General features: G+C 36.3%; 1 protein-coding gene across 2 annotated transcripts in view; it reads right to left on the bottom strand.

The window, feature by feature from the left end:
• cyth3b (cytohesin 3b) overlaps positions 1–21,970 on the bottom strand; it is a 41,608-nt gene extending 19,638 nt beyond the window's left edge. Inside the window, exon 1 of one of the 2 annotated variants that reach the window (XM_026208940.1) lies at positions 21,663–21,970. In XM_026208940.1, the coding sequence (XP_026064725.1) occupies positions 21,663–21,681 (19 nt within the window). In that variant the 5' untranslated portion in view covers positions 21,682–21,970. Of the gene's footprint in view, positions 1–2,857; positions 3,133–21,662 lie in introns of those variants that run through there. The other variant, XM_026208939.1, reaches the window with a different exon arrangement.
• Positions 21,971–24,630: the final 2,660 nt, after the last annotated feature.

Genomic DNA, 24,630 nt, shown 5'->3' with positions numbered 1-24,630 from the left:
ATAAAAGCCTGATGGTTTAATGGTTCAACTGCTTGGCTATATTATTGCCCAACTATATATTAATAGTTGGATATATGGTACAACCAACCCGATCTTCATACAGCACACTCACAAAGTATATATATATATATACTGTATATAGCCAATCTCAGGTTTGTGATTGTTTATATTGCTGCAAAATTCCATCTTGACCCACATACATTCAGTATATTCAGTACAGATCTAATCTGCTAAATGCAACTATAAAACATTTAGATATTAAGATATTACAAATATTAACTTTATGATTATTGTGAAAAATGCCATACAGGTCAAATTTATTTGGGTTTTGTGATTTCAGTGGTATTCTAAAATATGTTTTATTATATGATTTACTTACAGTAAATTAGTGTTATTATAAAGTTAATATTTCTTGTTATGTTTTATATTTTAATGCTTAATATTTTAATCATCATTATAATACTTTTTTATCATTTTATAGACATATTGATATATAACCACACATATTTTCGGGCAGCTCTACAAATATGCCCTTTTTCAAACTTGTCACAATTCAGACTTTTCTCGCAATTGCGAGTTTACATCTTGTAATTCTTGCAATTTTTTTCAGCATTGCTTAAAATATATAAATAAAAATATAAAGAAAAATGTCAGAACTGACATATCTCAACCGTATTAAAAAAAAAATATATATATTTATTTAATGGCTTCAACAATGATGGACACTGTTGGATTGGAAAACACCCCTCATATAATCTACACCTTTTCTGTTAAATTAACTAGATAAATATGTGTTGATTCCTACATACACATCATCAGCAGTGTATAGATACTGGATAGATCTACATATGAATAAACCTTATTCCCATCATCCATTTCATTCCCAGCCTCTCATGAACAATACCTCCAAAAAGGGATCAAAAGGTGAACCAATCCACCAGTCCGCAGATTAATCTTAACCTCACTCAAGAACATCCCCATCGCATCTAGACTCAGATATTAGCCGTCTTGTGACTGCTAAGACTGATTAAAGCTTGCGTAATACTGTGCTCTCCTCAAATCCAAACACAAAAACACTTTATACAGCCACCACACTCAGTTCTGCGAAAACGGCCAAAGTGCTATATAAATGTAAGTATGCCAGGCCAGTAGTTGCCGCTGTCAACTTGTTAGTAAACAATACCTGTAAGGAAGTGAAGATTATGGGCCCTATCATACACCCGGCGCAATGCGAAGCAAGGTGTGTTTCAGTCCGGTGCCGCTTCGTTTAATCAGCAAATGCATTTGCTCCCATTTGTGCGCTCATGGGCCTGCTAGTCAAAAAAAGAGGTGTGTTCAGGCGCATTGCTATTTTAAGGAGCTGAAAATATACTGCACTATAGAACAACTCAAACCTGGTCTAAAGTTTAAAGTCAAAAGCGCAATATTTTTTTATTATTTAAAGAGCGCGTTGGTAGAAAATGCGCCTCTGGGCAGGTCCACAGTGTGTGTTGACTTTGCTTATTACACACAGGGATGCGCATCACACTAAAATGCCAAATATTAAAAGCAAAAGGATTACTGTGTAAAAGAATATTACTGTGTAGGCTACATAAATATAATATGGATAGTCATTGTGTGTATTAGAATTAGGCTACCTATTTGCAATTCAGCCTATTACTACTTATAATGATAAATAAAATTGGCATCTCGCTCTTAAAGGGAATAGGAGTTGAACGTTAAGCCCATTAATGCGCCCCGGCACACAGACCATTTTTCCGTCATTAAAATTTACACTTTACACTTTGTGTTTAGATCATTAAAATAGGGCCCTATATGTTTCATATGATGCGTCTCCGCTGTTGGTTGTAATACTGGTGAACTAAATCCACACTTTGCTGGAGAAGCATTAGCAAACTCTTGAGCAGCAACAACAGTGTCATACTCCACCATTTGTTGTGTATGTTTGTTTGTGCTTGCCTTTAAAATCGGCACGTACTACGCATGTCTACATAACCTAACATATACTATCCTCGTGCATGATGTCACTATTTCAGAGATTCCTGTATTGGGTGTTTACACGGAAACAATAATGATGGCATTTTCAAAAACTTGCACTTTGAAACCATTTTCAAAAACATCCGTTTTTTAGTCCCCAAAACACCATTGTGGTATATAAACGAACAGGTAAAATGCATAAAACGTTGCAGTTTTTTGGCTGAAAACGTTGTTGTGTAAACGGCCCCTTACACGACTGCATTCCCAATCCACTATCATTCACCTCCGAAAGCAATTAGGAAGCTACATTAGTTGCGTTTCGTCTGCTCGCTCTGAGGCGCAAGCAACTTATCATATATGAAAATTATTATATTCAGTGGCTTCTTCTAGTTATCTTAGAGATATTTAGTCCCAGTTTATCAGGAAGTGAACATTTTGTTCTCTTTGACTCGTTGGATTGAAACGGTTTAATTTGAATCTTTGGATGGTAACAGCTAGCGTTTACAAGTTTTATAGAATCAACCTACCAATTAGTAACATAGTTGCTTCTGCTGGAATATGAAAAAGACACTACAGCCTAAAAGAGAAACGTCCTTTGTGGAGACTGGAAACATCTAATGAAGAAAAGTCTTGGATTGACATCCTGATATTGTCCAGGACTGCCTCGGGACAATAGAAAGGATGTCCCTGCCCGTCTGCAGTACAGATTAAACGACTTACACCGCATAACAATAGCAACCACACAAACACAGAGCTGCCTTATCATGCTGTAACCTTACATCTCACATTTTCACAAAAAAAAAACAACCTAGTTCTGTGTCTCCGTAAGTTCACAGCACACATCTTACATCTTAATTCTCACAATATATGTAGTACGTACCATCACTCTCTGCCCCTCTCTGTTGTTCTTTATGCGGCATAGTAGTCATTCCTCAAAGCGGACCACATTGGAAACTGTCAGAAGAATGATTTCCCCGGGGAAACCGAAGTACTGCAGATACAGGCACGATGTGTTGGCTAGACTGCGTTTATTCCACACACGCTGCTTTCAAAACATAGTTTGCATATTTATACAGACCAACTGTTCAGGTAAAACCAGTTCAACCACCTCTGCTCTAAAACCACACCAGTCTCTGGTGCATTCAATCATTACGAGTGTTCAGTTTGATGGTAAAACTCACTATATGGGTCAATTTTCATCAGGAAGTGTTTGCTGAGTTTGTTAAAATGTTGCATGAGACAGTACATGGTTATTAAGTTTTAAGACCATCTGCTTTGTATTTAGATTTACTGCTGTTTAAGGAAGTATACATTTTTCAACAATCGTCTAATGCATAACAGCCAAGCAACCACCTATAATATCCCAGCAATAGCACAGTAACATGCTAACAACGTTCAATACACACTACAGCAACTGTAGTAATAGTAAAGCAATACACTTGGGCAACTTCCCACAACACCCCAGCAGACACCTAGCAAAATGTTAAAAAAGCATGCTGACAACTTCAGTATAATATGTTCAAGTATTGCAGAGGAAAGCAAAACTTGGGAATGTTTTCTTTTTGTATGTAGTCACTGTAGCTGGAATTATGTTATGGTATTGTTAATAGTTATGTGACCTCATTATTTTTTTATTTTTTTACTTTATTTTTTTACTGTACTGAAACAATTGTTCACTATCATTTGATATCATCAATTTAACTTGACATAATGGGACTGTTTACACTCAACTGGGAGTGGCACCTGATTCTGAGCTGGTTTCAATAATGAGTCACAAAGTTTATTTATAGCCACACAACAAGGGCAAGTTAACTTTGTTTCCAGGAATGCACCATGAACTCACTACAAACAGACAAGCAACTTAATTAAAAAAATGTTTTGGTCTAATTGAAAATCTTTTTTCTGTTTTAAAGCACTTTAGTATAGGGACTAATTCTCACTATTAAATAGTTGCTTAATACCAAGCCTATTATTAATATATTGGCTGTTTATTAATAATTATAAAGCACATATTCTGGATGACCATGTTCTACATCCCTAATCCTACCTAATACCTAAACTTACTAACTATTAATAAACAGCAAATTAGGAGTTATTTGAGGAAAAAGTTGTTGTTAAGGGTTTGTTAATTTATGAATTGGACCTAAAGGTTTTTAAAGGTCATTGTTATTTACAGAAAACTAAATATTGACCAACAAAATGTTTTTAGTTTTCTCTCAATGAGAATACTCTTTACTTACTATATTATAGGTAGTTTAGCTTTTGTTTATAGTGAAATTAAGTTGTAAAAAGCTCAATTATACTGACATTACACTGATCTACATTCAACATTTTAAAATTAATTGTTTGTGTGTAAAGAAAACATGTTGATTATAATGGTAACACTTTAGAATAGAGAACGCATATTCACTGTTAAAAGAGTCTTCCCTCAATAAACCCCTAATGTTCTGCTTATTAATAGTTAGTAAGGTAGTTGTTAAGTTTAGGTATGGGGTCACAGGTTGCACTTTATATTACAGAATGTATACTTACATGTACTTATAGTGTACTTACAGTGTATTTATATAAGAAAGTTCTGGTAATACAGGGTAACTACATGGGGTAGGGTTAGGGGTAGGTTCAGGGCTAGTACCTAGTTATTACACAGTTATTGAAATTACTATAATAAGTACATAGTATGTACATTTGGAACAGGACTGGTCATACAGAATAAGACTTTAATATGTGCTTTTTAAGTACTAATAAACAGCCAGTCTGCTAGTTATTGGCATGCTATTAAGCAACTACATAATAGAGAGAAGTGGTCCTTAAAAATAAAGTGTTTGTCTTATTTACTCAATCCTGTAATTTGTGATCTGCACAACAAAATTGTGTCTCTCATCTAAACTTTATTTCTATGCTTCCAGTTAATGTAATTCTCTAAAATGTTTACTTGAAAGTGATTTAGGTACTGAAACTGTAATTTCCGGCATGCTTTGCATGAGACATACTGTAATTGGGAGAGCAACGATGTTGAAATATTTTTATGTAAGTATTATGTCTGTGTTTTAAGAGCAAGATGGGGAAAGGGGGGTATATGATAGTGTTTACTATTACATTTTGAACAATTTATGTTAGGCTGAGTTACAACTGTGGTGAAGAATGGTGTTTTGCGTGAGGACAGCTACATAAGAAGTATTTTGATTTAGCATTCAGCAAGTGTTGATCAAAAGCATAATGTCACTTGCTCACGGGCCATTCCCTTTTGGGGCTAGAACGAGCAATGAACCGTTTACAAGCCCAAAAGCCTTAACCACTAAATCTGATGAAAAGATCTGGAGTTTTGCTCATACTGGTGATGATCCTCCAGCCTCTGCTACTGCCATATGTGAATCTGCACAGATCATTAGTCTGGGAAAGCCATCTGACACAAAGAAAACATGTTATCCTGACTCTTTTTTTTGGTTGTTGTTCAGAAGGAAAAGTTTCAGCATTAATTTTAGCAAAGAGGCCATGGAACATCATTCATGTCTGCAGCACAAATAGTGCGGGACGGCTGAAGTACTTAAGGTTTGGAGTTTGTTTAAATCACTAACCCTAACTACAAGTGGTTGTGACAGTGTTGCTTGACTTCGTGAACACAACACTTTTGACCCATTCCTGCCGCAAAGCTGATTTTACAGTCTGCATCTCTGTTCTGTATTAATATTCCATGAAGTTGTTTTTTTTCTTTCACAGTACTCCACAGGAACAGTGTGAATCTCCTTAGGTGCTTCAAATATTTAAAAACGAAACACAAACAAAACCTCCAAGTTGATTGAATTCACCCACTCCACACTTAACTCAATAAAACCTCACTCTAGAAGAAACCTCGCTCCCTCACAATGCCTTATTCTTCGCCTGCATTTCACGCTGACATCTTGAGTCCATTTGGAAAATGATTTGAAAAAGAAAGCTTCCTTTTCCTTTAGCAGATGAGAAAATATCCTGGTGCCCCTATTTTTAGCTCATCCTGTGTCATGCTCCCGTTCACAAATTAGATTAGTATTTTTGGCGGAGGTTCTGTGCTGTTTCTCATATAATTAGTGGTTTGCTTGCTTCTGATTTCTCATGCTGGTTTAGTCCTCACTTGCAGCATCGGGGTTAATAATGTGAGTAAAGTTTGAGCTCAGAACAGCTGCATAAAGCATCAGCATCAGCTCCGTGAGCTTCCATATCTGCATCCTACTAGCTATTAATTACTAATAGTTAACTACTAACTAGATTAATATGAATGTGTTACTGTGAAACTGCTGGAAGTGAGATGGACTAACTGACAGCGTTTTCCTCAACATTGTGTCAAGTCTTTTAGAAAAAAATACAAACAATGTAATTTAATCTAAGTCACTTTAAAATTGGTCTTTCCATTTACGTTCTTTCTGATGCATCTTGCACATAAAGACTTTCCTTACTGAAAAATTAAACCATTTCAAGAAACAAGGCATTAAAGTCATGTTAGTGAAGTAGCAGACTGCAGATTTTTATTAGTGGCAAGAAATCAAAATTAATAATTTCCATGTTGTATTAAAATGCATGCCAGATTTCAGATTTATTACACAGACTTGAGGATGATTGCACTGAAATGAGGATTTAGATTAAAAAAAAAAGGGTTGGCAAAAGTACATTGAACATTGTACAAAATTTTTTGTCAGTCATGTAATCTATTACATTACACATAATTTTAATACTTTAGATTGCTTTTAGATAAGTTTAGACTAGGGCCGGGACTTTAACGCGTTAATTGAGATTAATTAATTACACAAACAATAACGCGTTAACTAAGATTAATTAATCACAGAAAAAAAATTCCCGCATTTTTTATAACGTATTTTTGCACCGCGGAACGTTACTCACTGGATGAGTTTCGGCGGACCGATTATACTGGAGCACCAACTAGCGTTCGCATATCACCGCAGCAGCACATCGAGCCTCAAGTATCACCTCAACGCAAAACATATAGCAGCTAGCGTGGACTTTACACTTTATGTTGAACTATATATTATTTTATTGGTGCAACAGTTTATGTTGAACTCTTTATTGTTTTGGCCAAGGTTATTGAGAGTTGGACTTAGTGTGTTATGGCCTCTGAAGCAACAGAGAGATGTTTTCTAATAGTCAGTGTTTCCAATGTTCTGAATGTAATTGACAGTATTGTGTATTACTTAAAAAACACTTTACAGAAGGTTCCAGCACCTATAAGCTTCCTGAATTTCTGAAATGTACTATTTCTAAATTGTTTTCTAAATATGCTATTGCTACACTTAATGGCAAAAATTGCACTGGTCTGCTAGACTTGGTTGAACAAAAATAAACAATATTTTGTTGCTTAAGCTTATGTATTCAGTCATTATTCAATGGTATACTATAAATCCATGTGAAAAAAAAAAAAAAACTGCTCACTGTTCTCAGGTCAAATATTTATATGCGATTAATTTCGATTAATTAATTACAAAGCTTCTTTAATTTTTTTAATCGAGTCCCGGCCCTAGTTTAGACTCATTAATCACATGATTTAAACAGGACAATCTTGTCCCATATTGATAGAAAACTACAAAGAAATCACTAATGTTTTCCAAACGGTTTGTGAAGGAATTGCAGGGGTTTGTGAGATCAATGGGAAGCTAATAATTAAAGGCATAGTTTGCCCAAAAATATTCATTCATTCATTAATTACTCACCCTCATGTCGTTTCAAACCTATAAGTCCTTCCTTCATCTTTGGAACATAAATGAAGATATTTTCAACGAAATCCGAGAGCTCTCTGACCCTCAATATACAGCAAGTTTCCTCCATAGTGTTAATTTTATTCAATTTTAGTCTTAAGGTCATTACACACTGCGGGCCCTTTCATACACCCAGCGCAATGCGATGCAAGGTGCAGCGCAAGTGTGTTTGCTAGTTTCAGTCCGGCGCCATTCATATTTTCCGTCCAGCGCCATGTCGTTTCATTAGCAAATGCATTCGCGCGCCCATGGGTGTTGCTGGTCTGAAAAATAGGTATGGTCAGGCGCATTGCTATTTTAAGGAGCTGAAAATATACTGCACTATAGACCAACTCAAACATGGTCTAAAGTCTAAAGTCAATTGTGCAATATTTTTTTTGTTATTTAAAGAGCGCGCTGGTAGAAAATGCGCCTCTGGGCAGGTCCACAGAACACGTTGACTTTGCTTATTACACACAGGGATGTGTAATACGCATCACAATAAAATGCCAAATATTAAAAACAAAAGGATTACAGTTTAAAAGAATATTATTGTGTAGGCTACATAAATATAAAAATCACTATCACTATGGATAGTCATTGCGTGTATTAGAATGAGGCTACCTATTTGCAATTCAGCCTTTTACTACTTATAATGATGAATGAAATTGGCTATTTAATTGAACAATCGTGCCAATACACACTTGTCCCGTAGATGAACTGCTCATGCAAATTAACTTCGCGCACAAGTAGATCGGTTTCTTTGATTGAGAAGCGTTCAGCTTTTCCGCCAACAAATTCCACCATTTAAAATAGCGATCCGCCCAGGCACAGGCACATCTCGCTCTTAAAGGGAATGGGAGATGACATTCTGATTGGTTTATTGAACGTTACGCCCATTACTCATTAAGAGAATAGGGACAAACCACCCAAAAAATGCTCCCCGGCGCACGAACCGTTCTTCCGTTGTTAAAATGGCAAAAGTGGATTTGGACACGCCCTGAGTGCACCTGCGCCGTGCGGTTTACACTTTGCTTTTAGATCATTAAAATAGGGCCCTAAGACTAAAAATTTCATCCAAAATGTTCACATGTTAAAAGATAAATATGAGCTCACGTTAATCAATCAACCGCATTAATGAAAGCTTGCATAGTAAAGGCATGTTGAGCAGTCCGCAATAACATTTTATCCCCATTTTTGAATACATTTTAGTTTAGTCTTTAGTCAAGAACATTGCATGTTGATATAGTCTTGTTATCGTTTATTGACCTTATTGTCGTCTCATCTGAGTCATGGGAAAAAAGTTTGTCAACAAAAATTTTTGTCATAGTTTTCGTTAACGAAATTAACACTGTTCATACCACAGCATAGAAAGTTAACAAGGACATTGTTAAAATTGTCCATATGACATCAGTGGCTCAAACTTAATTTTATGAAGTTACAAGACTACTTTTTTTTTGCCCAAAGAAAACAAAATAACAATTTAAAAAAAAAAAAAAAAAAAATTCTGGGTCAGTCTGATTATGAACATTTTAGAATGTAATAAAATCGAATTACAATTAGAGTAGCAGTTAGTAGTTTTTGGAATCTGATTATGTAATCCAGCATGTAATCAGTTACTACACATAACTTACCGATTCAAATATATCATGAACTGTAGTTGGTTTCTTTACATGTCAGATAATCATTTCTTGTCTAAGTTGGTGCATCCTGCTCAGAAAAACGTGTAATAGGGACCAGACTATAAGTCAATAGTCATACGCCTGCCTACACAAGACTAAAGTCAGTGGTACCTCAGTTCTGTCTACGTGAATACCATCTAACCTTGCTGTGGCTGTAATTTTAATCTGTTAAATACAGTGGCTTTGAATGATGATAATATTTCTGAGTGACACCATTTAATCCAGATTATCATCAGGATTTCATCTCTCATCTCCACCTATGGAATGAATCCAATCAAATATAAAATCTCCTTGTCTATCAAAGCAAATCTGAGGTGCGGTGTGGCATGGGGCATCAAGATGAGACAGTGAGACCTTCTTTCTGAATGCCCTGAGGCCTGCGATGACTCAGACAGGAAATGAGTTTAGAGCTTGAGTCCAGCTGTCTGATAGAGAGCCATGAATGAGACAAACTGGGCCGCCGGACACCTAACTGCCTGTTTATACTGGCCCCGTCTGTCCAGACACCACATCTGGATGTGAGGACGGGGGTGTACTCGTTGTATGAGAGGGGACTGAACGTCCGGTCCTGGAGCTCTTTATTGCGCCATTAGACATTTTTCAGTCACTCACTTGTGTTTTTTTCATGCCTTGTGAACTCAATTCCTTTAGCCTGAATTTCCTTGGAACATTGGGGTTTCATTATAAACTAGGAGACTGTTGTTAAATTAAGTCTGGCTGTGGAGACGCAAAGGAAGAGAACTGGGCCAGTCAAGAGGTGTTTAAGTGAAGATAATCGGAGGCACATTTCAATGATCTCTGAGATGTGTTACAAATAGTTGCTCCGGGACAACAGCTGCTGTGTGGCTCCCAATGTGGTACAACTCGTCTAATTAATGTTTCATTACACAGCATATTGAATCTTATTGTTCATTTTGTGGTAAACTTTAGTACAGGAACCAATTCTCCCTATTAACTAGTTGTTTATTAGTGTGCCTATTATTAGGTGCTAAGAGCTTATAAAGTACATTTTCTGCATGACCATATTCTACATCTCTAATTCTACCCAATACCTAAACTTAACAAATATCTTACTAACTATCAATAAGCAGCAAATTAGGAGTTCATTGAGGGAAAAGTTGTAGCTAATGGTTTGTTAATGGTGAGAACTGGACCTCAAAAAAACATTACATTGTTAATTACATTTTAATAGATTATGCCAGAATTTCCCAAATAGTGGGTTTTGAGATAAGCAAATAAAGCAAATAAAGCAAATAACAATTAACTAAATTGAATATATAACATTAAAATAAAACAAATGGGGCGGCTCAATTAATGAATTAAACTAAAATAGCTATATATCTTATCAAAACACAACTAATATACAGTCATTTGCTTCACACGTGAATAATTTCTGATATTTTTTTGTTGATTTCATCAATGTTCTGCCAAAACGATTTGACATGTTAATATCTTAAGGGTTTCAATATGAATAACTGAAAGCCAAAAAGGAATTGTATTGCACCTTTTAGTATATATTAACTAAAGAGTGAACTAACTTAAAAGTATCTATTTCTATTAGTAGTAGAGTGTTCTTCATTCTTTTGTTTGGATGTCTCAGCAATATCAATATTAGATATGAAATGACGGTTCAATTTCAATATAAGCCTACATAAATAATTTATATATGTTAAAAATAAAACAATGATTTATTTTGATAAATATTCTAAATTAAACACTTAGCAAAAGGATTAGACATTTCATCTGTCTACTTGCATGCAATGCGACCCTTAACTGGCAACAGACAATCACGCAGAGCATGCAAATATGTCTTTAAATTATTTAAATATTAACTTGCTTTATGTACGTTGAGCAGTTTGGCAGTTGAAAACACCTGGGTTATAGCATAAAAACTACTTTATAGCTTACACAGCATTAGCCGTTTCAATATTTACTTATTTCTAAATCTGTTCTGGGAATATGTCAAATTTGTTATGGGTCCCTACTTATTATTTTTGGTATTATTTCATCCTTGTTACACTTTGACATCCCTTTGCAGTAATAATAGTTTAAAATCTCTGCTAAATGCAGACAGAAAAGTATTTCTTTCAGTCTTACCACTTGACCTTAACCTCATTATATTCTGTTAGAAGAAAAGATAAAACATAAAGTTTTTGTAACAAAGCACAATAATAATGGTGTGCAACAATTTAAGGTTGCATGTTACTCAAATCAAAATGTTTTGAAAGAGATGTGTGATGGATTATTATAATTTATATGTGCTTTACACCTCCTTTATGTGATCTACACTTCACAAATGATCTCAAACCTGTGTTAGCCACACCTCCACAGGGAATTATTCACAGAAATGCTAGTTTGGGCTTGTTGAACTCATTCACTCTAGATCAGAATCAGACACATTCCAGCATTAGGTAATTCGTCTGTCCAGGCTGAATATGAAACTGCTGTAAGATGTGCCAATATGAACGGCCAATAGAACATATTTGATGTGGAGATTTCACTTCGGACACAACTACTCAGTTCAATGTTGTAATAGAAAAAAGTAGGCCAGCCATATGCTATATTCCAACATGAAGGGGTAAGGCAACCCCCAAGTTAAGACCTATAATAATAGTTTATAATTATTAATATGGTGTTTCTTAGCTTAAGGGTTTGTTGCAAGCAGGGCCAGATCTCCAGTGAGCTGTTAACTCAAGAATCGCTGCAAATGAATAGTTTCAGTCAATTCCATGAATTCATTTTGAGTTTCGATCTGTGAAAGACAATCCATTCACTGATCTGCTTCTTCAGTTCAGTTCGCTGGAGGGAAAGATTATCAGCCGCATCTTACAGTATATTTGCATCCTTACACAAAGCTACTGTGTGGCTTCAGAGGGCTTGGGATATAGTGCACAACTAACACAAACTAGGATCAGTGTTAGGATCAGTTCGTTCTTTCTTTGCCATTTCTCTATTTTGGTGTTCACTATGAACTTTCTAGAATTAAAAGACATAATCCTTTTGTTTCAGTGCATAGAGAATGTGAGTTTGACAAGACACAAATGTGAATAAATAGTGATCTTACACTTCAGCTGTGCAGGTGTAATCTAATTAATATATTGTGATTTGAATGCATTTAGTTTATTTAGATGTTACCATGTGAAGTTATTTTTTCGATGTATCTACCCGCACTTTATTTTAAGGTCCAATTTTCACAATTAACTATGGCTTTTCCCTCAATAAGCTCCCAATTGTCTGATTATTAATAGTTAGTTAGATATTTGTTAAGTTAAAGTTTGGAGTAGAGATTAAGGGAGCTAAAATATGGTCATGTTATAAGGCATTTATATGTGCTTTATAACTAATAAACAGCCAACATTCTAGTACAATGCATGCTAATAAGCAAGTAGTTATTATTGAGAATTTCACTGAAATAAAAATCTGGTTTTACAGTATGTGGACTTAGATTGTCCTATACAGTACATATATATAACCTATACATATATGACCTCTCACTTTTTAACAAACACATGACATCATGTGCACACGTAGATACATCTGGCTGATCATGTAGAGCTGATTGTCAAATGGTTGAAAAGTCGCTGATGAAGGATTGTTCTTTTTGCATACTACATCAAACCGAACAATGTACTATAAAGAGGCCCATATATAGGCCACACACACACACACACACACACACACACACATCTCTGTGGACCTGTGTGTCAAACAGAATGAATTTTGAATGATGCAGCCTCTTAAATGTGCATCGCCAACAGAAATCACCTATAAACCCAGGAAAGCAGCACATACTTATTTGCCCAGGAAATGCTCAACACAAGAAGGATTCTGGTTCTTAATTAACTATTGACAAACTATAATCATTAACCAGCATCGTTTGCATAAGGACTAAACAGAATGTAATTGCATTACACGAAGTAGCCTGCAGTTAATAACTTGATGTTTATATTTTCTCGGGAAATTGTCAGAAGCATTGCCCCACAAAACTCAATGCTACAATTATAAAGCGATGATAACATGGTTTAATACGGTGTTCTGTTGCAGTTGCTAGGGATGTTGTCAGTTGAAGTTCTGACTGGTATTTAGAATGTTGCAATGCAGTTGCCAGTGTGTTAACATCATTGTTAAGGTTTTCTGAGGGATTTCTAGATTAATTTGTTTTTACCATGTTTCTTTAAAATTGCGAAACAGTTCTTGGTCCTTAGAAGTTGGTCATAACTTGTTAGTCCAAAATATGCATTGCTATGCAGTTGCTAGGGTGTTCTGACTGGTTAATATTTGTTTATTACTTGTTGGCCAAAGAAATTATGCTGCCTTATCGTGATATCAGGATTATCATAAATACAGTGAAATGCTCAGTGCATAAGCAGTGCAAAAGGTCATGGGTTTGATTCCCAAGGAACACACATACTGGTAAAAAAACAACAACCCCTGAATGCACTGAAAGACACTTTAGATAAAAGCCACTGCTAAATGCATACATGTAAATGTAAAATACAAGTTTCTTTGCAGGAAATTGGACATGAATGGTCTCCCTAAGCATATCTACAACTGGGAAATTCAGGGATAATGTTGATATAGTTGAAATAGTGGTGTGAATGTTTATACATTTTATTCAAAACCTGTTGGATAGACTAATTATCTTCTAATCTATACCTTTTAGCTTTAATAACATTTCCCCAAGAAACAGGCAAGAATGAATAGGCTGTCCACCATAATTTCTGTTCTTAAACACGACAAACACATAATTACAACTTTAGAAGTGGAAAGTAGGACGTTTCTGATAGCGCATGAAGGCAGCAAACCACACTTGGGTATGACATTCAGTTTTTTTGACCCAGGTCCCTCCTTCAATGTTAGTCTATGTATTTTTTGCTTGATTGATTCAGCATATGAAGTCTGTATTAATTTCTTTCAGCTGTAGGACACAAAAGAAGATATTATGAAGAATGTTGGTAACCAAACATTTTACGGTAGCCCTTGACTTCCATGGTATTGTTATATACAGCACTAAGGAACCATCAACTGTTTGATAACCAACATTCTTCAAAATATCTTCTTTTGTGTCCAATAGCTGAAAGAAATTAATACAGGTTTGGAACAAGTGGAGAGGTGAGCAAATGATGAAGGAATTTTATTTTTTGAGTGATCGCTTAAATCGTATAAATGAGTAATAGTGAAGCTTGCTTAGACCAGAACTGCCAGACAATGATAAAATTATGCCAGAGGTAGTTTTGTGTATGACAACCAAATGATAAAACTGTAACTGTCAAAGGTTCACAACAAAGAACATTTTGTTCCACTTGCAAATCTCTGTTCAATAACCTCTTTCTGAGGACAAATGCTGGAGAGTTGAAGCCCACGCTAGAGGAAAGAGAGAATGGAACCTGTTGTGCAAGACCACTGGATACACCTTTTCCTGAGCCCTCATCGGCTTAAACAATTTGAGATCCCTTACATAATCTATTCCCCTTCACCTCTACTCCTGCATCCCATTCCAGAATCTGAAAAATACAGCTCTTCAAAAGAGTGGCTCTCCTTTGCTGGAATGCATTTTGCTACATGCTCCAGAGACCCGTCTGCAGTCTGGTTTCCTTTATGAGGGGGTGAAAGAGTCTTCAGTTTTCCTTGCGCCAACCTAAATTCCTGAAACTGCTGTATTGTTTGTGCAAATGTGTTTCTAATTTTTGCATTCTTAAATGTTAACCCTGTACTATGAGCTAATTTAGACTGAGAGGAATTAGCCAACTATTTTTTAAATCTTTGGAACATTTAATTAACACGCCCTAGTTAAATTGGTAAGACATTTTAAATGGGTAGAATTTTAGATTGTTAGTTTGAATGGTAAACAAATTATTTCCATCCACCATCTTGCTTGCAGCATTTGCTAACCTTATATGCTGATGAGAAAACTGAGGATTTTAGTCAGCTTTGTTCCAAAAACCAGTGAGCTGCCAGACTGCATTCTAAGATACTTTGTTTTAGCCAAATTGTTTAGGCAGCAATGCATGTATCCTTCACAAAGAAGCCAGTGCCACAATACTTTGCAACTAGGTCAGCAGAAATAATCATGTAAGATTGCAGATGCATTTACATTTAAATTTAGTAATTAAGCGCATTTTTTTTATCCAAAGTTACTCACAAATGAGGACAATGGAAACAGTCAAAATCAACAAAAGTGCAATGATATACAAGTGCTTTAACAAGTCTCAGTTAGCTTAACACATAGCAAGATTTTTTTATTATATAATGAATAAAAAGAAAACAGAATAGAAAAAGAATAGAGCAAGTTAGTGTAAGAGGCCTTTTTTGCTTTTGTTAATTGTAAATAAAAATAAACTAAATAGAATAGTCTTTTTTTGTTGTTGTTTTAAAATGGGAAAGTTTTTTATTTTTTATTTATTTTAAGAATAGAGTTTGAATAAAGAGTGCTAGAGTCAGAGGGTCAAATAAAGATGGAAGAGATGTGGTCTGAGAAAGTCAGCTGATCATCAAAGTTATGGTTGATAACTCCTTTGGTGCCTCAGTGGATGGTAAGATTGTGATGAAACTATGGGTTAGCTGGAACCACATTCAGTTCTCTCTTGGCAAGGTTGAGTTGAAGGTGATGGTCCCTCATCCAGCAAGAAATGTCTGTTAACAAGCTGAGATATGAGTAGCTATTGTCAGATCATCAGGATGGAATGAGAGGTAGAGTTGGGTGTCATCAGCATTGCAGTGATATGAAAAGCCATGTTTCTGAATGACAGAGCCTAATGATGCCATGTAGACAGAGAAGAGAAGTGGTCCAAGAACTGAGCCCTGAGGCACCCCAGTAGTTAGATGAGTCAAGAGTTTAAAGAGAAATCTCCAAAAAGTTATTAATTGTTAGGTTAACTAATTAACAAACTATTAACTATGACTTTTTCCTCAGTAAAATTGTTTAATATTTTAATTAATAGTTGGTAAGATAGTTGTTCATTTTAGGTATGTCATCCGATTAAAGGCACAATATGTAATTGTAAGGGTTACATATGTAAGGGTACTGTATGTATTCAAAATAAACAAAGACCAGGTAGTGTCGTTTGATGACACAGTGACTGAGTGTGGAATCATAGGAGCTGTCAACATCCCCACAGCAGATGCAATCTGATGGGAAATCTTGATCATGGATGAGCTAATGATTTATAAGCATAGTAGAATGAAACAGGGCAAGGCTGAAAGCCGTCAATGTGAAACGAATCCGCTGAACGAGCACAACACATGGCATGAAAGCAATGGAGCTCTTATTGTGCCACAGTCGACCGCTTTCGCACCTTCAGGTCGTGCATATGTGGGAAAAAGCAGTGCTGTTTTATTATAATAGATGTTTGAAAGTTATAATGCTACTCTGTGCGGTCATCACCGGTCTATTATTATGCACAAAATATTAAAGCGTCTTCGGTGTTTCCAGAAATCGAGGGGGTATGACATCATTGGAGGCGACACAATGACAGTTAAAATTAGTTAAATAGTAAAATTACTTATTTCTCTGGATTTAAACATTCTTCGAAACAATGGGATTTATGTAAGTACACAAATCAGCTAAATATATAACACTGTTCCCATGGTTTTTGGATATTTTAATTAAAACAAAATCTAACATATTGTGCCTTTAAGGGATCTAAATTATGGTCATGCAGAATAAGGCATTGATATGTGATTTATTAATTAACTAATATGTACTAACTGTTTTACCGATAAACAGCCAAAATCCTAGTAATATGCATGCTAGTTAATTGTGAGAATTGTGAGAATTTCAACCTTAAATATACACAGTATATTTATACAGGACAGAAGATATCTTAGTTTCTGAATCCAATCGCCATTTTTAATCACTGTTTTGGTTGTCCACTTTCACAAATCAGTTTTTGAAAGTACTGATATTCCATACTGAGGCCACTAAAACTGCAAGTTGATTAACTCAAGAATTTGAGGAAGTTTTGAATAAAGCCTATAATATATCACACATATTATGATTTATACAATGAGAAAAAATTACTTTAAAATTAAAATTTTTTACTTTTTGTACTATTAAATTGTAATACTATTTTGCTCGATATTTGTGCATGCTATGCATGTTTATTAGAGGATTTTTGTTTATTAGCTTAGGGACACACACAGTAATGTCAAAAATTTGCAATTAAAAGTGAAATTAGTTTTTTTTTTTTTTGCGCAGAACAGAACGCGATTGAGATTAGTGCTTTTTCCGCCATGCCATCGAAGACCCTGTCCCAAATCGCACCCTAAACCCTCACAGTCTGCCTATGAGTCCACTCTTTGGTAATATAATGCCGCTTTGAATGTTGGGTAGAAGTCTGCTGCAGAGCTCACCTCAGTGCGGGCTCAGCAAATGTGCGCATCTAGGCCGCATAGTAGCCACAAAGGGAAAGCTAAAATGATGAATGGGACACCGTACGGCCTCGCGGACTTAGTGGACATGCTCATGCGTCAGCCACTGTAAGACCGCAAGACCTTAAGTGCACATGAAGTGCAGTTGCCATTACAACTAGCTTACAATGCTTTCCCCACCTCCGGGGTCTTCTGATTGCTCCACTGACGGCGCTCCATGTAAAAGTTTAAATTCTTTCAAATGACTGTTCACGCAGAACACGTTTTTGCATTCCAGTGTGCTACTTTTCTATTGTTTTTCTATGTAAACACACCCTAGACTGATGTGGAGGACCGTTGCACTCATATTTCGCATTATTAGCAGTGCCTCGAACATAAGGGCTGTGTTTTTAAGATGCAATGTGAAGTTAAAAGAATTTCAACTTTCAACATGCAGCGTCGCTCATCCTCAGTTCCAAAACATTGGACCAATCAGAATACCCCAGAGGCAGGGCAAGCATTGCAAGCTTATGCTTACACAAGCAAGTCGGCTTGGCAACTGTTTGCGGAGGAGGCATTCTGCTGTGCAATTTATTAAAAACTTTACTGAATGTTCCTGTCAAAGTGTCTCTCTACATGATTTTAAACACAAAGACTCATTCTGTGTGACCAGCCCCCTACTTTACACAGCATCTTAAATGCAATACACTGCCAAAGATGCAAGCAATAAGCGAGCAATACTTTCATACACATCTGTCCATGTTTATATAGAAAAGCAATGGAAAAGTAGTGAATCAGAATGGAAAAATGCATTCGGTGTGAACGGCGCCATGACTAGTTGGCTATTTAGACAATAGACAGTTTTGGCACAGAACTTCTGTCAGGCTTAAATAACATTTTAACTATGTTGACATTGCACACATACATGTGGTGGCAAACTTGGTTATGATTTATCACATCATTTAATCACAGCTAAAACAGGTGTCTGCAACAGAGATGAGTTCAAAACCAGTCCGTGTTCAGAGCCATGGATGTGAATCACTGCTGGGTCAAAGTGTTGATCTACTGGTGGTTTCCCTCCTGACGTAATGTGGCTTACTGAAACATACATCATGCCTAGAGAAACACCCCTATGCCCTGCAGCACAAAGACTCACTGTACTCCGTATAAAACAATCAGTCAATAATTTCATTCTGCAGAACATGACTGAGTCACTTCAAGTCATATTATGACATTAGCTGGAATAAGCACTATACACTTTGACGCAAGGCTTGAATCTCTTTGGCATAAAGACAACTTCAGCTACATCAAGGTCAAAAATAAGCAAGGTTCAGGGAACTCACTCAAAAGGGAAGAACGTGAATGCATATGAAAACTACCCATGCAAAACTGCACCAAGGTGTTTCTCATCGGTTTGAAAAGAAGGAGCACAAAGAATTATCAGTTTAACTGACAAGAAGCAAAGATGTGTTCAATTGATTTTAAAAAGTGATAGTAAAGATTTTCTTTAAAGACTATAGTACAGACCTTTTAAAAGATTTCTAATTTGAATAAATGCTGTTCTTTTTTTTCTTCTTTTTTTTACTTTTTATTCATCAAAGAATCATAAAGAAACACATAGTATCAAAAAAAAAGCAGCACAGCTGTTTCCAGTATTCACGTGACACTGAAGATTGGAGTAATGATGCTGTACATTTAGCTTTTCATCACAGGAATTAATAACTTTTTAAATGCATTCAAATAGAAAACTGTTATTTTAAATTAAAATGATATCTCACAATCTTTTTTTCTGTACTCCTGGTCAAATAAATGCAGCATTGATGAGCCTAAGAAACTTCTTTTAAAAACATCAAATCTAACCCATCTCAAACATTAGACTGGCAGTGTCTATTAGTATTATTACTCTCATTCTTATTATTTTCAAGATTTTATTAACTTTGACTGTTCACTACAGTCTCAACCATTTAACACTGTTCCTCAGATAATTGTAGGGGTTTGTATAGTTTATTCATGTTTATTCATTAAAAATAATTTAAATCCTATACATTAGCTGACATGTTTGCAAGCAACCCCCTATTCTGTTGGCGATTCATGAAAACTTTCTATCATTGCTATTTGAAATGCATTGCTTACTTTCAGCAATCATAATTCATAGTAGTGCACACGTGACAAGGTGCTGCCTCTCAGCCCAGTCGAATTCAATGGTGGGCCCAGAGTGGGATCTCCCACAGTGGACCGCAGCATTGATTACTGTCACCCAGCAGGGACCCCAGTGGAGGCAGCATGGAATAGAGTCGCTCTCCCTGAGTCTAATCCAGTCTGCCTGCTGCTCCACTTCTGATGAGCCTATAGCCGCTTCTCTGACAGAGCCACCAAACCACTGTCAAAACACACCGACAGTCTGACTGTTAGCTAGTCCTCAGTGTGAGCCCACAGCACTGTGGAAGAAGGATTATGTTGAGCACATGCTTTGAATATGCTAATTATAGTGAGAAGACCATCTCTTGAAGTCTACTACACATGCACTCATATCCATGGATTAGCTTCATGATGGGGAACTGTGCAAAGAACCAAACGCTCCAAAACCTCAACATCATGCAGCTTGTTGAGGAGAGGTTTGCTATTGCTTTTTTAGGCTTTTCAGGTGATAAAATAGACAGGAGAGATCCAAGTCATATAGAAACCATATCTTGGTTTGGTCAATATGAAACCACCCAGAACACAACTGACTGGTTTCAGTCAAGTCACAAAACCGATGATTCAGACTTTGTCAAATATGAGACTGAAACTGAAAACTGGACTTCTGCTGTAAAATACAGCTCTGAAATTGCTTCAGTTTAGTTCAATAACTGTGCAAAAAGTTCATCAAATCGAGTTTGTTTCAGTTCTACTGAAGACAGTAGTGTCGTTATTCAGCTCGAGTTACTACAATATTGATTCATTTCAGGGTTGATGATGCAAAATTCATCAATTATGAAACAAATTTGATCCAGCTAAAAAGCTGCTCTATGGCAGACAAGTCTTCTCACAAGAATCAATAAAATAAAATAATAATAATTATTATTATTATTACGCAAGCATTACTAGTATCCCCCCCCCCCCACCAAAAAATAAAATAAATTCAAATACAGTTAAAATACTCAAATTTTAAACAGATGTCCTTAAATATCTAACCAAATTTGGGTAGATGAATCCACCATTAATGCATCACTCAACCATGTACTGTAGCACTGCTTTATGTGTCTCTGTTGTTAAAAGAGAAAGAGAAGGATATATGTGTCCTAGTTGAAAAGCAGGAGCTTGGGGAATATTTTGTTGACTTAATTAAATCAATAGACATATCAGCTCACAGTCTCTCTTAACAAACACTGGCAAACTGGCATGTAGGTCATCCCATGCGTCTGATCTTTGCACCTACAGCCAGCCTTGAAGTTTCTCATTTAACTGGAAAAAAGAGCAGAGCTTAATTAACTCGCTGATCCAGAGTCAAATCTGCAGTTCACTTCTGAGAATGAAACAAACTGTAGAGTATATTATGATTACATGTGGTTTTATTTTATTTATAAAGTCTGGGAGCTCTACTGAGCGGCGTGCTGCTCTCAAAGCAAACGGTTTAACACAGCAGTTTATTAGATAAACAAGTTATGACTGTCTTAATACAGTATCTGATAGACATAGACATACTTTTTTAGGCCTTAAAATATAAACAAGCATAACAACTGCACAGATATCACAGTGTATAGTGTTTTTGTTATTAGACGAAATGGATCACGTTAATGTTAATGTTTTTAGACGCTTTATCGCTAAATATATTACATAAATAATGAATGCAATGCTTCTCGATCTTAATAATATGACCCATCTGTGTCAAAACACAATGTTAACCCATAACATTGCTCACATCACATTTTTTTCTTCTGCATTCTATCCTTACCTTGATTATCTTCGTCCATATCTGCAGATGAATGTAAAATGATGAAATGATGTGATGAAAAGGCGCTCCAGACACAGATGTATGCTTTATAATGAGGGCTTTATATGCTGGATTTACAGAAAGCTCCTATTTTATGCGGAATGTTAAACGGCATAAACTGATATTGTATCTCAATCCTCGTTTAAATCCGAAACCCGATGTATTTCTGGACGAATGGAGGATGCAGCTCTTCTCGGCGGCGTGGATCAATAACATCCAGCGGAATAAGCGCTCGAGACACACGGGCATCTGCGTTTCTCAGCGACCGCCTCACGTCATCACACTCGCCCCGCCCCTTACACGCGAATGTACCAATCCTACTAAAATAAAGGCTTGCGGCATGAATATTAATTAGGTAATACTGACGTTGCTTGGTAACTTGAAGCCAGTTTCTAATATTCATGAGTCATGATCTCTTAATTGTTTTACATATAATATTGACAAAGCACCGACACGTACGCACAGACACAGTGCAGAAAAGAAGATACGTAATACATCAAAACAGATAAAAAATAAATAAATAAAGAAATTGTCTTATATACAAGATATAAAAAATATACAATTCCTTGTCCCACAAACACCTTCCTTCCAGCCAATCAGGACAAGCATCGCACAGCGTAATTGATATTCATAAGCCAAACCTTCACTTTAGTAGTAGGACTCTTTTATCCCTTCATTCATTGTATTGTAGCTCTGATATTGAGGGAAACAGAATTGGTATTGGATTTTAATGCACTGTAAATTTAGCATAAGCCAGTTATACAAGTTTACATATTATAAAATTATTTATTACTCAAAAAGAAAAAGAATAAAAAGTGGCTATTCTAAAGTGTAACCTATTATATGGAAAATCAAATCATTATCATTTATCATAATCATTATATGACGTTATCACATTCAAACAAGATTTTTTAAGATAAAAGATTTTTCAAGATTCTTTTTAATTTTGATACAGTTGGGAGTACAGTAGCATACCAATTCACACGTGAAAAAAATACTATAGTAGATCTAATTTATAGTAAATACTATAGTGTTTCGAACCATACTATATTACTTGAATTAATTTGTTACAGTAATTCTAAACATATTATTTTACCCTGCACTAAGTTTTGTATAACTATATATTATACTGATATACACTAAAGTTTACTGTCATAAAAACTAAAATGTTTTATTTCAGTGCAACTCTTTTATTCAGACCCAAAACTGACTGAGAAAACAGCCCATGAGGGTGAAGTGAATCAGATTGGAAAGCATTCCTCATTACAGCTGAGAGGAGAATGACAATATGTCTCAAAGTGAGGAAAATAACACTCAGGAAAGACACATCGGTCATATAACGGGTGATGAATAATATCTGAAGGGGCTGATGGCGTGGACGTTCACAACACTGCTCTTGTATGTTTCTCCAACACATGGATTCAATTACTGCACGCGGCCTCTCAGACGAAACGAGCTGCTCTCTTTATACACATTACCAAACTCCTCAAGAATGAAGTTAGCCGTTAATTTCTCCGTCTCGTGGAATGTTCTTCTTTAATATTCACAAATCAACATGTGAAGGAGAAGTAGATATGATGGGAAGAAGAAGGTCAGCTCTATTACACAGACTGCATTTTAATCTTCAACAATAGCGATATTTGTTTTCCTGCTGCGTAGAGACAATTTGAACAAAATCATCACTGCCAGTTCTTTAAAAAAAAAAACCCTCTTCCAGTCTCGAGTGTGTGAAAATGTGTGTTGGTGGACGGAGTGGGAGTTGTAATGAATGTGTGTGTAAGGGGTCTTGAGGGAGCCTCAGGTTTTGGGGGAGTATTTCCTGTTCTGCGAGCAGATGTCTAACGCAGTCCAGGAAACACTCTGTTTCCCCAGTTTTCCTTGCGTTGGACACTCTTGCAGCCAGAGTTTCAAGCGCAAGACCCGATTTGAATATATCAAAGCCGCAGACTGAAAATAGGTCATATGCGTAATCTTTGCTGCACAAATATGGTCAAAAGCACACATCCGGAACAACTGTCTGTTTCTCCCATTGGTGGTTTAGAGAGGCTTTAGGTGGAGTGATGCATGACTGATTGCAGCATACTAATTGCATTAACTGCAATCTGCACGAGTTGCTCAATGCTCGTGTTATCATTCGTAGCTGAGCTTCTTAGTGGAAGTCACATGTCATATCTTGGTTAGAATCATCTGCATGTCTGTCATGCTGAAAGACATGCTTTATTCCAAACGTACATCATGATTACATTTAGTAATGGCATGTAAGCATGCATTAAGCATGTGGCGGGTTGAATATTTCCCAGCGTGCTCTGCACCAGAGGCGGCCGCCCTCGGGCAGCACATGTCTGGCAGAACACGCTGACTGAGTTCATGTGGCCTGATTGAGCAGTCAGACAAACACGTTTACATCTGCTCCAGTGTCTTCAGTCGGGTCACCCCTCACCCCTCACCCAAGCACCTAAACACCCCCAACCCTGCTCAATCTGTGCATAACTCGTCCCTCGCTGTTTGTGCTACAGACATGCATGCCTCAAATCATGTGGCTCGTTGAGAAAGGGCATGCTGTTACAATCAGATTTCATTTGGTACGATCCATAATCGGAAGATGTATAATTAGGGATCAAGAAATCATACAAACTCATATTGGTCTGGATGTAACCGCCTATAAACTGCTCATCACATAGCATCACACTAACATCATTGGTGAGCTTTTCATTGCTAAGCATTGACATTTATGTCATTTTTTCGTCCAAAAGCTTCGTCCAAATATTTGGTTTGGGGCTGATTTTAAATAGTTGTTGAAAGACATTACTTCTTTTATCTGATTATATATATATATATATATATATATATATATATAAAAGCATGGAAGAGCATGCATCCTGTGGATTTATAGTTCCTGAAGGTTGGGGAAAGGGGCACAAGTGGGGTC

The sequence above is a fragment of the Carassius auratus genome, chromosome 28, assembly GCF_003368295.1.
Source record: "Carassius auratus strain Wakin chromosome 28, ASM336829v1, whole genome shotgun sequence".
Taxonomy (NCBI): domain Eukaryota; kingdom Metazoa; phylum Chordata; class Actinopteri; order Cypriniformes; family Cyprinidae; genus Carassius; species Carassius auratus.
The sequence above is the reverse complement of the archived record's forward strand: the minus strand, read 5'-3'. Positions and strand labels throughout refer to the sequence as shown.